A 15,309-nucleotide genomic window follows, 5' to 3' on the forward strand; every position below is an offset into this window, starting at 1 on the left:
GTAACAATTTTTGTAGCACAAATAAATACTACAAAATTGAAGACACACAAAAACTAATCTAAAGATGCATTTTTTTGTTGCATATATTCACAGAGAATCTCGGAGCGTGCGCTGGATGGCTTGAACACGTTGAAAACTTTGAATTTGCGCAATAATTTGCTCAAGAAAATCGACAATGGTCTGCTGCGTGGCACTCCGGCGCTGCTGTCCATCAATGTGCAGGCAAACAAATTGGAAACGTTGACATTCTACACGTTTCAGCCAATTATGGACAATTTGGTTAACAGCACCAGTGAGCTCTTGGTGTCAGGTAAGGACGTGTCTCCCATTCATTTTCATCTATGCTCTGACTTCGAGCTGCAAACTTTTGACAGCTCATCGGTGGAGCAGTTGGACTGGGTGGGGTGTGGGGACTTAGACATGACAAAAAGCTGACAAATGCACAAATGGCTGGACATTGGACAGCAGCAGGGTTACTCCGGCAAAAAAGTTCTCTAGTTGTTATAATTACACATGCGCCATGTTGGCTCCACACACTCACTCCGTTGGGAGAGCGAGAGCGTCATAAAGTTGAATGGAGGGGCCTGCAACCACTTTGTATGTCTGTGCGCTTCATTAAGGAAATGTCGCATTTCGCCCATTGCTCAAGTGTGCGCTTCCGCTGACACTTATGCCCATTGGCAGTGCTCTATGGCCACTGTCCCGTGTCCTGTGTGTTGTCCTTTACAAAATGAAACCTTAATTAGTCATTCAAGTGCAGTTTTGAAGCACAGCGCGGCACATAGAGCCATAACAATAAAATATCAGCCGTTGGCTTGGGAGCGCCTGTCTGGCGGCTAATAGCAGTCAGTCAGTCAGTCAGTCAGTCAGTCAGTCAGTGTGGCTGCTGGCTATTAGCGTGTTGATTAGCTTCAATTACAGGTGGAATGAAAATGAAATATCAAGTGCACGAATGCCCTCTCCATAAATGTCAGTGCAGAACTTCATTTCAATTAGTTTTTTGAGGCCACAAAATGCAACTCAATTCTAATAATTCTAATTTCAAAACAAGTTGCAAGGTCTTGCAGGAGCTGCGGTGAGGGGTTAGCTGCAATTAGACTTTTAGTGCAGAAGGCAATCAGCAGAGCAGAACAGAGCAGAGCGGAGCCAACGCCGCCGCATCGACAAAGGGCATGGAATACATTTAAATATTTAACAGCAGCCTTCAGAAAAATCACACACACTCCACCACACACACACACACACACACACAACTTAATTATCACACACACACACACACACTGAACGAAGTACATGCACATGGCACATACAGTGGCATTTTGGCTAATGGTTTGCCATTAGCATGACTCATTTGCAAGCCAACAAAAAGCAAAAGAAAAAGAAGAAAAAAATCAGAGAGCGAAGAGCGGAGAGGAGAGAAGCGCAAACAAACACTTTGCCGTCGTGTGTGCTAACTGTAATTGCATTTGCAGACACACACGCACACACACAGAGAGACGACAGGCAGTCAGGCTGGCTGGCAGACACATTCAGTAAATTGGCTACAAAATGACTTCAAAATTGCTTTAAACTACAACCAAAAATATTTGCTACAGCAAGTGTGAGAGGCAGGAGAAACTTTTTTAATTCATATATGCAGTGATTATAGACAGAAAACATTCACGCACACTCATTCGTAGTCCTCGCATGAGTGTTTGCCATTCATTCACTCCACTCCGCTGCTGAATGGTTCATTAGAGCCTGCAAAAAGTTGCCCAAACATTTACATAGCAGGAATTCCCAGTGATGCGCTGATTAAATTTGATCAACTTTCTGCCACTTTTTAGCTGGCAAAAGAATAACTTTCTAATGAGGCAAATACTCTGGTAATTGGCAGCTGCTTTCACCATACAAAATGTTGCTCAATTTGGCGAGTGACAACATGCTGGCCATGTGTTGATGCGTGGTGGATGGCTGTGGCTGTGGCAGCCACTCAAGTGCATAAAAGCACACATAAAAATGTGCAACAAAATGTCGTACGACATGTGAGAAATGTCCTGCAACGGTCCCCTGGAAACATACATTTTGAGGCGGTCGTGCCAAAGATAAAGTTGAAAGTGGCAAAGCGGCAAAGCGGCAAAGCGGTAAAGCAGCTGGAGTGGCAGACATAAAACGTGCCACAGCACTGACAGCAGCCGGAGCATTCCCTGGGTGAAAGTATTTGCTTGCTCAACTAATCGATCAGAGGGAAAGGTGTGCCAGACAGGGGCACGAACTGGAGATGCCAAAATGTTTGTCAAACCAAAAGCTAAAGCCTGGCCAGAGCTCTGGGATCAGCAACTCGAAAGTGCAGCACACATGCAACACACGCAGAGAGTTGCATCAGTTGCATCAGTTGCACGTTGCACAAACCTGAGGTCGAAGATAGTTGACTCCTCATTTCGCGCCGTGATTTGTGAGTGCCATGCGAGACCGTTGGACACTCGAAGCCTCGTACGTAATTGCCATTGGCAGCTGGCAGGTGGAAAATCCTCTCTAACATTTTCAGGGAAATCCAAGCAAAGACCGTGGGGTATCCAACTGCTTTGCATTCAAATGTTGTGTGTCCGGCGGAGCCCACTTGCAGTCAAACAATGCCCCAGTTGGTCATTTCATGACCCTTTTGTGTCACGACCACACACCCACACCCACACCGACACCCACACCCACACACATTTGAGCAGCCAGCAAGCAGTGCCCTGCCTTTTGCCTTGTTGCAAGTTGCAGCTTGCAGGCTGCACCTTTTTGGTCATGTATTTTGTGCAAAAAATTTATAGGCATGCCTCCGTGCTGTGGCATTTGTTTCAATTCCAACCTAAAATGGGAAGTTGGGGTTGGAGGCTCATGTGTGTGGGCTTTTCCGCCTTCGATATCCTTGTTTATTTGTATGCGAATCACGTTTTGTTTGTGTCGTCGCGCCTGCGGTGTCCTGTACAGTCTCCAATGGTCAGTGCGCCCACCCAACACACATAGAAATTTCAAATGCTTTCGCTTTAAAGGGTCAACAGCAATTGGTAATAAATGCTACGCTCTCCCACTCGCTGCCACCCAAAGGGCTACCGTGTCCGTGGCTCTCAATTGGTTCGTTATGTGCCGTAGCTGTAGCCGTGGCCCCAGTCGTTAGTTGGAATTGAATGGTTATTGTTTCGAAATATAAATAGAATTTCTAACAGATTTTTGTTGCTTCTTTTTATTTTTTTTTTTGGTGGGGCTGCCACGGACAGGCATTGCAGGGTGGCTGCTGCTTCTCCTGTTCTGTTTCTGTTTCTGTTTCTGTTACGGTTAGCGACACTTAATAGAGCACAGGGACATGGTCAGGGGTTCATAAATATCCATAGAGAGACACAGATGAGTGTGCAGAGTGCTCTGGCTAACAGAACGAAAGGTGCAGCCGCTGCCAAAACTTGTTTTAGAGTTTCTATCAGCCTTTACCCTGAGTTGGCATTAAATGCGCTCAATTGTGATTGCTTCACTGCACTAAGTTCATCTTTTAAATGCATTTTCCCCTCCTAAAGATGACATACCAGAATGACCTCTGGCCACAATAATTGCCCATCAAGGCAGCAAATTAAACCTTCAACTTTGAGAGCAGCCCCAAAAGCCTCATTTGTAATGCAATGTCAGCAGCCTTGTAAACACTGCAACAATAAACAGGTATTAGTGAACAGGGGGGGGCATGGTGGAGTGGTAGCTGTAGGCCGGAAGGCGAGAATTTATTGAAACGCATAAAAGGCGTTTGCGCCTCATTGGCAGAGAATGAGCCAAAAAACAAAATGATGTTTCGGCCATAAACTGGACAAATGAGCGTGTGGCACGCACCCGAAATTGACTTTCAATAGTCGAATGTCAGCAGCCAGCAGGACAGCCAGCAGTTGTTTCATGTCCTAGCTCCACATGTCCTCGTGTCCGCTCCAGAGCGAGCAGCAGCCAGCAGGCGGCAAATCCTGATGATTGTTTGTAATAAATCTATGGCTCAAACTGTGTGTGTGTGTGTGTGTAACATGTGTGTCCAGGCTGAGTAATAAGTGTGTGTGTGTGTATTTGGTATGATTTCCCCGCACCCACCCGCTTTGATTGGCATTCTCTCCCACTCTCCCACGAGTGGCTGTGGGGGGTTCCAGGGTTCCATCTATTCGTAGTCGTAGTTTTACTCTCGCTGCTGCTTATTGGATGTGGGGCTGGATATTCATGCATAAGTACGAGTTGTAATTCATTCCATTTCGATTCGTTTCATTGCGTTTCATTTGCAATTTGCTGCCGCAGCTCCGGCTGCTGCTGCTGCTGCTGGAAGCGCCACTGCATAAATCACTCAGGCACTGCCCTGCCTGTCCACCGAAAAGTATGCTAAGCTGTGGTGGCTGTTGCATGCGAGGGGAGACGACTAATAAATATTTTAGAATTCAATTTCCGTTTTTGCGAATGTCAACCACCGCGTTGTCCTTGGCTGAGACTCTGTTGCTGCTGGCCTCAGACTCTGTCTGGGATTTACTCTTCAATTCTGGGATATTATTCTTTGGCACATTATTCTTTATGGCATTATTTCTTGCCACAGCATTTATTTGCTTCAATCTTTGGCTAAAATATTATTATTTATTCTACATATTCTTTAGCAATATTTAACATTATTTTATATAATGATTTTCTACCTTTTTTTTGGCTATTCTATTTGTGATTTAATATTGTTTTGCATATTGATTTACTCTTTTACTCGTTTTATTTATTATTGTTTTACTTTTAATTATTTGTATAATCTTTCCCTTTTCCCAATAGCCTTTTCCATTAAGTAAATATTCTTCGATTAATTGGCGCCTGGTGCATGATTCTCTATGGCATTATTATCAGAGATTTCTTGGTATATTCTTCCCTTCTCTGCCTCCTTCTCTGTTTCCTGCTCTGAACTCTCATTCCTCCATCCAAGATTTAAATACAGCTTTTGCTTCTGCTGTTCCTGCACTTTGTATATTCACGGATCATAAATTAAAATCATCTTCCATCGCCTGTCCACGTAATTAAACGCAAACTCATCGCTCATTTTTGGCCAGCTCCAGCCATTGTGCGCCATCTTTATGCATGCCTCTGTCCCTCTGTGTGTGTGTGTGTGGCATGTATTTAATTGTCTGTGTGCCTGGGCATCGTTTTAATTACGCACCTTTTTCTATACGAGAGAACAGAGAGAGAGAGAGAGAGAGAGGGAGAGGAGAGAACAGAAGCGAACAGAACAGCAGCCGCAGGAAACAATTCAATTGAATGAAAACTGAAACTATGCGACGGTACGGGCGGGGTGGAGAGGAGGATGTGTGGCATGTGGGATGAGCATGGGGAATACTTTTAAAACAAACAATGAAGGGGAAGTGGCTGGAGCAGGGGTAGCGGAAAAACGTTGGCAACGGCCACGCCAGGAAGCGGCAGAACCGTAGCGAGGCGCACACCGAGCACTGAACACCGGTACGCTGATGTTAATGGACATCATATTCATGGACAAATTTGCACACCATTCCTTCCAATATATGCAGATGGGAAACCCCACCCATGCTCATTGCAGGAAGCTGTGCCGCTGCCATCGGCCATCATTAAGTAGTTCAATTATAGCTTAAATGCATATTATTGATGAGTTTTTATTGTTTAATGGGCAAAAAGTTGTTGTGCCACACCCAGGGAGAGACAATTGTTGGCATATTTTATAATGATTTTCCGCCACTGAAACACTTTTCGAAAATCATTTCAAACTATAAACTCAATTGGGGGGAAAAGTGCTACAAATTGAATCGAGTGGAAAAGTCGTTCCTTTTGGCTTTCCTTTTGGCTTTCGAAACTTAATCTAAAGGCGGCGGCTTACAACTGGTAACGGGAATGGCAATTAAAGCCTTTCTCTTGCCAGAGCTTAAGCGTAGCGCTCTTGCCACTCGACTGACTGCTGGCTGATGGCTGATGGCTGATCATTAGCGCGGTTTATTAGCTGAATTTATTATAGTTGTTGGGAGCAGGCGGCGGCAGGGGGACTAGTTTCTGTCTCTCAAAGTTTGATGACAACATTTCGGCGGTTGCTTAATGAAGCTTGTTTATAATTTATGCGCACTTCAAGGTGCGGTAACAGTTGCGCGTATGTCTGTGTGGCCGTGTGGCAGCATTAGGCGTGTTAATTTGCTCCCCACACCCCCACACCCGTAGGCATTCCCATGGATGCTTTGCATGGAAGAGGCTTTGCTTTTAATACAAATTCATGGCTGGCTTGGCTGTCGTTGGAGTAGCACTTAGCCTCCCTCCCCAATCACCGTGCATGTGAGCTCGTGTGTGGCATGTAATCTATCTTAATATATGCACAGGTACGCCATCAGCCTCTGCCTCTGGGGCTAATGTTTAACCCTGCGGTTTTTACGGGCACAGGAATGTCGATTGTTTTGGGCATGGGACTCTATGGACAGGAGCAGCAGCAGCAGCAGCAGGAGTGGGTTTTAGGCCATGTATCTATGAGTAGTGATTCCCTGCTAACATTTCCCATCTGTGTGTCATCAATCCTGCTTTGGCTTTCGACAGTAAACAGCAGCCACAACCGATAGAATCATTAAAAATCTCTGCAGACAGGGAGCCCGAACATACGGCAGTTCCTACGCTCCTGGCTTATTTATTTGCATTTGCATGGCTTGCCATATTGGTAATACGCTTTGAATGTGTCTATGCTTGGAGCCAGGCTAAAACTCATTAGGCCCAGTGCCTGCTCGGCTCGGCAAACATAAATTGTGGCCGTAGCAGGACTCGACTGTGTGTGTGGCATTTAATTGAATATTTTGGGCGCACGACAACTTATTGCCGCAGTCAATAGAAATATATGGAGTGTCGCATAACTCTGCAGTTCTCCAGCCAGCAGGCAGCAGCCAGTCGGGCTCATAAATAAACGGGCTACAATATGTTATAATTTCAATTTACAATTTATATAAAGTCGGACATTGTTTGGTGGTTTTCGTATCTATGGGCTACGATATCCGAAATGACAGACAGAGTAGCCGCAATGCCAACGGGCAACGGGCAACAGCAGCAGCAGCCACTCGATGGACAGTGGCAGCAAGTGTTGGCATTGATGGATGGCCATTTGCTACACCTACAAATGTGGCACAAGGCAACCCCACACTTCCGCTCTCATTCTGCAACGATCAAGCGGACATTTGAGTTTGCAATTTATGTCAGCCCGATGCTTGATGTATGGCGGCCTGCCTGCCTGCCTGCATGTCGTCAGTTCTCGCTCTCTATAGCATATACCAAATGATAATAGACTCGAATGGGGGATTGTAGTATACCCCGAGGGACATGAGCATCCACTTGACTTGGCAAATCACAGAGCAACCATAACAATGCTTTTCATTACTTATTTATGCGATTTTTATATCCATCTACTTGTCGGTGGGCAACTTTACCCTCTTCCTATGTGGCGTATATTTTATTAAATACAATTCAATTCGTAGCATTGCCTGCGATGATGCGTTGACTATTTCGGCAGACATTAGGCCAGGCAATTGCTTAAGGGAGTTGAGGCTTCAATCTATGGGGTGGCTTTTTTTGTTTGTTTGTTTGCTGGCCATTGGGGTAACAAGTTCTTATTGTTATTTCTCTACCCTCCATTTATCTCACTGTCTGTCTTGTGTATTTTTTATGCGATTTAACATATAACAAACACATTAGTTGCATAGACAACTTGTTCCCCTCCCCCCCTGCTGCTCTATCCCCCCTCTTTAGCTGTGCAAATAATATTTCTGGCCAACTTGCTTGAGGGCTAATGCCCCTCTCTCTCTCTCTCTCTGTGGCGCGGTTGAGTGGTCATATTTGATCGGCCGCCCCTTGATTTCTGTGGATTTTCCCCCTCTCCTGTATGGAAAAGTGATTTTCCTTTTTTTTTTCGCTTTGGCTGCCCTGCCGTCTGTGATTCTCGTCTTTGATTTGTTTATGCGATTTCATAAAATATTTATCCCCGGGCGTAGTTGTTAAATCGCCTGCAATGGGCCTTTTCCCTTTTGACAGTCGCTGCTTAGGGTCGGCCAGCGAAGGGAGGGGATTGCCTTACCCTGGGGGGGGTGGTGGGTGGTGGACTGTTTGATCTTCCTCTCTCTCTGTGCGTGTGTATTTATTTGACTTTACGCTCGATTGACGAAAATAATTTGATATGAAATGAAATGAAAGTGTAATTTTTGCGCTGTTTTGGCTGTTTGCTGATTGAAAATCATTCGACAAAAAAAAAGTAAACACAAAATAAACGCATTTGCCTCAGCGGTTGAAGCAGCAGCAGCTCAGCTGAGGGTAAACATTGCAAACCGGAAATCATTTGAAAATGTTATGAAAATTATAAAACTACAAAATTCTCGCTGAGTTTTTTCTGCTTTTTTTTTTTGGGATTTTTCAGAGCAAAAAATCAAAAGAAAACAAGTTAAAACTTGTGGAAAATCCAGGGTCCAGTGGCAGTGCCTTGTCCCTTTTGCTTCCGTCTGGTTTTGGTATTCATTTTGGCTTAATAAAAAACATTCAATGAGGCAAGCTTGCCATTTGGCCAAATAAAGAAAATTGGGCGAGAAAAGCGACGGCCATTCAAATGGCTCTCAATGGCCACTGCCCCAACGCCCACTGCTCCGCTCTCTGCCTGCCCTGCAACCCGCTTTAACAGGAAGTGGAACCCCCATTTGATTTTGAATGAACTTAGTGAAAATTGCAGGGCACTGTGCGGGCATTGGCAACAGCAGAGGGGAACCAGAACCAAATTAAATACACGCAATGCGAATGAGCCAAAAAAAAGTCAGCCAAATCACACACACAGGCAGCCATAACAGGCCAACAAGCGGGAAAGAGGCAGCAAATAAGGCCGTAGAAAAACATTCTGAAATTGAAGCTCATTAAAAAAGAAGGGAGACCGACCCCAATCCCCCCCAACCACCAGAGACGATTGTTGGAAGAAGGTTCCACAATTTGAAGACTGTGCTTCCCCTTGGCTGGACAAATAAAATAACTTTTGCTGTAAAAAAAGAGTCAGAGTGGCAGAAGGCAACGCGATTCTAGAGGGAGAGCAAGTAGAGAGAGGGAATACTCTTTCAAGGGGTGAAACAATACTTATATGAATAAATCTAATGGGAATATTCTGTGATATTCAAAACAATTTAGATTTGTTTTTTTAATGAGATAAATCTTTAACATCCAAAATTAATCAGTTCTTTGCAGAAATATTTCTCAGAAATCTTTGCTTAGGGGAAAACTACTCAGAAATATTACGAAAGTTAATTGGCATTCCATTTTGTATAACTTTTCCCAGCTTCCTTTTGCTGTTGCACTGATTCTACCTCAACAAACATTAAATTTTGTTGAAAATCGAAAACTTTGGCTTGAAATTTCAACTCCTCATACAATTTTCTGCAAAATATATTCAGCCTGCAATGTTTACCATACCCTGACCTGCCCGAAAGGGTATGGTCCAATTCACGCCTCTCAACCGAACGGATGCCTCAACCTTCATCATCTTCACTCTCTCACTTTTTAACTCACTCTCTCTCTGTGGGGCAGCAACTAGCTGTGCCACACTACCACGAAGCAAGTATATACAAAGCGAAACTTTCGACTTCATTTGCATACATAGCGCTCTCGAGAAATGTAATAAAAAATGATAAAATTCTCTAGAGAAGAGCCAGCGCCCACCCACACATACATAGGGGAGCTTGGCAAGGGTCTACACTCCTCGAATCTCCTCTTGAAACTTGCTAACTGTGCGTGCCTGTCCCCTGATGCCTCTGATGGCGGCGGCGTTGCTGGGTCACACACAGAGCAGGGAGGAGCAGGCAGCGAACAGGCAGCCAGCCAGGCCACAAACGAACCCAGTTCCCAGTTGGCCAGTAGCCACCGTGTTGGGCAGTTGGCTCCCTGCTCCCTGCTGCACTCCCTTTCCATCTCTTCTCACTTTTCTCCTCTGTTCTGGCCACCAAAAATGAGCTGATTTCAAACAAAGCTGCCGCTCGCGTGGCGCTGCTGGTGCTGCGGCATTCATTGTGTGACCCCTCAGCCTCAACGAACCCGTTGCCCTTTACCCTCTCCCCTACTGCAGCGAGTAGGGGCGGCGCTGTGGTTCTGGGGAATTGAAGTCCGGAGTGAAACAAAAGCCAGGAACTAGGCCAGCAGCTGTGGGGTTCTGCCTGCCTGCCTGCCCGCTTCCTGATTTGGGGGAGTTTGTGGAAACCTCATGGATGGTAGCTGCGATTTCTTTTGCCCTTTTCAATATACCAAAAAAAAAAGGGAGAACAAAAATACAGACTGCGGCGGCCAGCATGGGTTAATGTGGCAGGGGTAGAAGGAGGAGGAGCAGCGGCGGCGGCACCTAAAACCAACCAATTAAAGCGTATTTTTACCCTCTTTTTGCACGCCCAACCACGCTGCTTTGTATCTTTTGTGTGTGTGTGTGTGTGTGTGTATGTTTTAGTGTATTAAATTCAAAATAAATGTTTTTCCTTTTGCCACTAAAGGAATGAAATGCCATTTAGAAGGTCAAAGGAGGCGGCTCCACTGTCCACTGCTCAGGGGCAGCAACAAGAGAATTGCAAGAATATTCTCTCTCTCAACCCAAAAGAATGCCAACAACCAATCAGCTTGCCAATTGGGAAGCTCTTCCCCCTGCAAAGCCTCTCCAAATCACCAGCAAAAGTAGCTAAAGCTAAGCCACTCTGTGATAGGGGAAACAAACATGCTAAGAGGGTGACTGTGGCAGGGACTAATTATGAATATGTTTCAGCACATGAAAATGTGACACAGACGAGGACAACGACGACCGGACCGACACATTGCCATTAAAAGTGGCCAAACAAAGTTCCAGTTTTTGGGTCTAATTTGGGCACACAGTACAGAGTCCTCCCCCCAAAACACACACACACACACACAGACGCACACCCGAAATGCACTTATGCAAATATTGCTGACCAAAAAGTTATGAGGAGAAAGGGAAGGAAGGAAGGAAGGCAGGAAGGCGGGAGGAGAGCAGAGGTCCGTTTCGTTTCGTTCATGGAAAATGACAATAATAAAATTTAATGTACACACAGACGCATATGCATATGTGGGTTGTGGGTGGTGGCTGGTGGGGGGGGAAGGTGTTCTCTATTAGAGAGGAGGGACCTGACTGTGTGGCTATGTAAATGTCCTTTTGCCAAACCGTAAAAACGTTTCCGGCAGCTCCCTGCTACGAGCATAGCCCAAAAAGAGCCAAAAGGAAAAGCCAGTGGGGCAGAGTTGAAAGTCATCTAGTTGACTAACAGGCGCATATGCATCTACATGCATATAAGTGGGCGTGGCAGCAGGGGGGAAGCCACGCTGCTAAGTTCATGGCATGTGCTAGAGAGTGGGGAGAGGGTCTGCTCCGTGTGGAGGAGTGTGTGCAGCAGACCAAGACACTTCCTACCGCTTTTGGCCCAAGTATCATTAAAAGTATAAAAAGTATTTTATGTCACACACACACATAGAGTCTTTTTTTCTCTTATTACTTTTTGTATTTTGCTGGGCTGCCTGCAACGTCATTGTCATTTGGTCAGCTGCATGCAAACAGTTGCCAGTTTTCAGCTCTCTTAACCTCTTACCCAACCCCACCACCAACCCCTGCAGTTCCACTTCATTATCATGTTAATTTTGTTGTAATTTGCTTGCTAAATGTTGCCAAGTCGTTGCCCATTTTTGCCCCACACCACCACTAAACATTTTTCCGGACTTTGCCTTCAAGAGCGTCTCTCCAGACTGAGTCTCTGTCTCTCTCTGTCGTTGTCTCTGCCTCTCTGTCTGTATGCATATTTAACTTTATTTATGGTTTTTGCATGCTTTCATATGGAAAATTAGAATTTTTGACTTTGTCTTGCCATTTCCTTGGTCGTTGTCTGGGCTTCTCCCTCTGCCTTTCAGCTCCCTGCACTAATTTGCCAACTATTTTCTGTGGGCTGGGCGGCAAAAGTTTTCCTTTTGTCAAGGCAACTTTTTGGCTTTCGCCACAAAAATATGCCACGGATTATTATTGTCATTGTGCCCAAAGGAAAAGGGGAACGCTGGAACTAGGGTCTAGGACTGTTCTCATATGCTGCCAACTCAATTGGCTCACTGAATGTGAAGTAGCTTCGCTCTTCTGTGCTCTGTCTGCTGTCTCATCTTTCCCTTTGTTCGTGTGTGCATTGATAATGATGTTGCAAGAACCCAAACCCTAGTCATGTGTTAGTCAATATTTTTCGTAGCGTTTATGCTAATTATGCGACATGCTAAACTGTGTCACAGTGTGGAGTGTGGAGTGTGTGTATTTCGGGGCCTAATTATGCCCCAGAGACAGGGCGACACAGAGACAGGCATCGACAGCGACAGAGAAGGTCAGTAAACCCTTTGGGCGGGTGCGGGCTTCTGGCTGGCAGCTCATTATCCGTTAGAGAAAAGGCAGGAAAAAGGGGGTTAAACGTTGCAGAAGTTTTGCTTGGTAAAACTCATTGAATCGTAATTTGATTTATTCATTAGAGCATTGTCGGTGATTAGATGCTGTGGTGCTAGATGGCACTCCGGGAAACTCCGGGGGCAGCTCCGCTCCGCCACTTGTTTAGCCGCTCAATTTGAGGGGCCAAACTCCGCCACTAAACCAAACAGCAAATTGAAAGGGAACGCATGGCCGGCCAGAGACGACTACAAAATAATTGACAACAGAGTGGGGCAGCAGCAGGGCGGAGGCTGCAGGGACTCCTGCTGCTGTCCAGCTGACTGACAGACGGGGTCGTAGGTTGGGTCTTGTCCAAATTGGAAATGTCATTGAGGCGTTTAACGTGGAGGAGAGCAGCCAGTGCACAGCGCCAAAGCTGCAGCTTCAATTGTAGATTGTCAGTGGGAAAATCATTTAAAACGAATGGAAGGCAGCAGGCAGCAGGCAGTCAGGCAGGACTCATCGAAGCTGAAGTTTGGACCGGAGTTGGAGCTGTGGAAAATCGGCCATCAAATGACAGCCAATTGTTGCAGTCTTTGCCCACTTAGCAGCTGCTGGTGGGCCCTCAAGCCCACCTGACACACGGCACAGACAGTGGGACACAGGGGTACAGGTGGGGACTGGCGACAAAAGCAATTTCATGGCTAGCACAAAATGGCAGACAGACAGCAGACAGCAGAGCTGTCAATGTGTTTGTGTGTGTGCCTGCAATATAAATCGAAGCTAAACCCCGCACTGAAAAAAAAACTCTCTTTCTGCTACTCTCTTTTCGTTCAGACAACAAATTCATTTGCGACTGTCGTCTACAATGGATCTTTGAATTGAGAAATCGCACACGTCACCTGCAGCTGCGTGACTCGTTGGATGAGTTGCACTGCTCGCTGCCGGACCCCAAACTGTCGCATTTCGTGGACCCAGTGCCATCGAAGATTCTGGATCTGTTGAACGTTGGCGGCTTCACGGCTATTGGCAGCAATAGCGCCAGCATGGGCGGCATTGGCAACAGCGTCGTGGGCAGCAGCTACAGCAGCTTGGATGACCTGAGTGCTGGTGGCGCCTCCAGGAAGCACACGACGAGCAAGTCGCGGCAGGCACTGCGCGGACAGCGGCAGTTTGCGGCCGAGAATGTGGTGGAGGGCAAGATGCGACGCAAGCGGCAGCAGCAGGAGCTGGCCAAGCTGCAGCTGGCTGCTGTGGCGCCCACCCACAAGCGTTACGACTACTACGACGATGTCAATGGAGGACTGGGACAGGCCCTGGGCCACGATCTCGATGATAATCTGAATCTGCACAAGCAGGGCTCCTTCTACAGTCCGGGCACGGCCACTGGCACGAATCACAACGATGTGGAGGTGCTGATGGGTCCGCATCAATCGTCAGCCACTGGCGGCGCCGGGGACGATGCCCTCGATGTTTTGGCCAACAAGAACACGGTCAATGTGAGACTCTTTCTGCTGAAGCCCGAGATGCTGCCCTGCCACGATGAGCTGAGTGATCCCACCGAGCTGCCCCTGTCCCGCGATCTCATGGATGTGCGCAGCAACGTGCAGGATTCGCCGTTGAGCGGTGCCACGCGGCAGGAGCTACTCTCCGGACTGATGCTGCTCCTCTGCCTGCTGCTGTCGATCAGTCGAGGTTGATTCGGCAATGAATGCCAATGCTGCTCGTTGGAGAACGCTTCTGCTTCTGCATCTGCATCTGCATCTGTATTCAGCATTCTGTTTGGTTATTCATTGTACATACTCGAGAGACTTCATCACAGCACAACAGCAGCGGCAGCGGCAGCGGCAGCAGCAGAGGGAGCGGCAAAACGGAGTGGAAACATAAACGGAAACCCATTGGAAACGAGCTTCATGCAACACGAGCGATCTATGCCCATAGAGAGCGCGAACACACACAAAATGTCTTTGTAAATATTGTAAAAAAAAACACACACTGAAATGAAAATTCGATTATAAAAAGGGAAAAATCTACTACTATAATCCTAGCTAATGTTAGCTGTAAATGTTACGACTAAACTCGACTACACTTTCGATCCCTAAAGCAACAGAAAAACCCATAGAACCCAAAGAGCAAAACCTTCTACGATACCGAAAACTGATTGATTGATTGAACCTCCGAGCAAACTGGCGTTTCATTTAAATAGATACAAACTCAAAAACTAAAGAAAATCTAACAAAAAACCACACAGAAAACCGAAAAGATACGTTAGCCTACACTCTACTACATAGTTTATAGTTTAACAGAGAATATAGCCATACATTATTTCGATTACTACGGTAAAAAACCAAAAAACAACAACAGTACAGTACAGTCAAAAACAAGTACCGTGAGACTTGGAAAGCGCTAAACGTCTTAGGGTAGGAGACAGAGAGAGAGAGAGAGAGAGAGAGAGACACAGAGTGGCACAGTGGCAAGAAGAATATGAGGCATGCCTGTAAAATAAACGCAGAAAGAAACGCTGAGAGCTGACAGTCGGCACAGATTAGCTGTGAGTCGATAGTTAATAACGATAAACGATAAACGATAAACGATAAGTGTAGTAGAAGGAGACCCTGGCACTGAGGGTCCAGTTCTCATTAGAATTGTAAGTGTCTGCTTTTTAGTCCCTAAGTGCTTTTGCTTTGCCTGTCGCCTGCATTTTCCCCCACTAAGAGACAAAGAGAAGTTGAAGAATTTTCCTGTGGAAACTACACTAAACATTTTCAGCTTCACTTTTACTTTTGCTTGGCACCACAATATGAGTGGAAAATAAAGATAAAAACTACACACATTGCGAATTTATATATAAAACTCATTTGAATAGATTGAACTTAAACATAAAAAGTAAGCAGAAATAA

General features: G+C 45.9%; 1 protein-coding gene across 1 annotated transcript in view; it reads left to right on the top strand.

The window, feature by feature from the left end:
* The window catches only part of LOC117579541 (connectin), a 39,398-nt gene extending 24,633 nt beyond the window's left edge, over positions 1-14,765 (top strand). The window contains exons 4-5 of the mRNA XM_034265459.1: positions 94-310; positions 13,247-14,765. Of these exons, the coding sequence (XP_034121350.1) occupies positions 94-310; positions 13,247-14,109 (1,080 nt within the window). The 3' untranslated portion in view covers positions 14,110-14,765. The remainder of the gene's footprint in view (positions 1-93; positions 311-13,246) is intronic.
* The last annotated feature ends 544 nt before the right edge of the window (positions 14,766-15,309 follow it).

Source organism: Drosophila guanche, unplaced genomic scaffold (genome assembly GCF_900245975.1).
Source record: "Drosophila guanche unplaced genomic scaffold, DGUA_6, whole genome shotgun sequence".
Lineage (NCBI taxonomy): Eukaryota > Metazoa > Arthropoda > Insecta > Diptera > Drosophilidae > Drosophila > Drosophila guanche.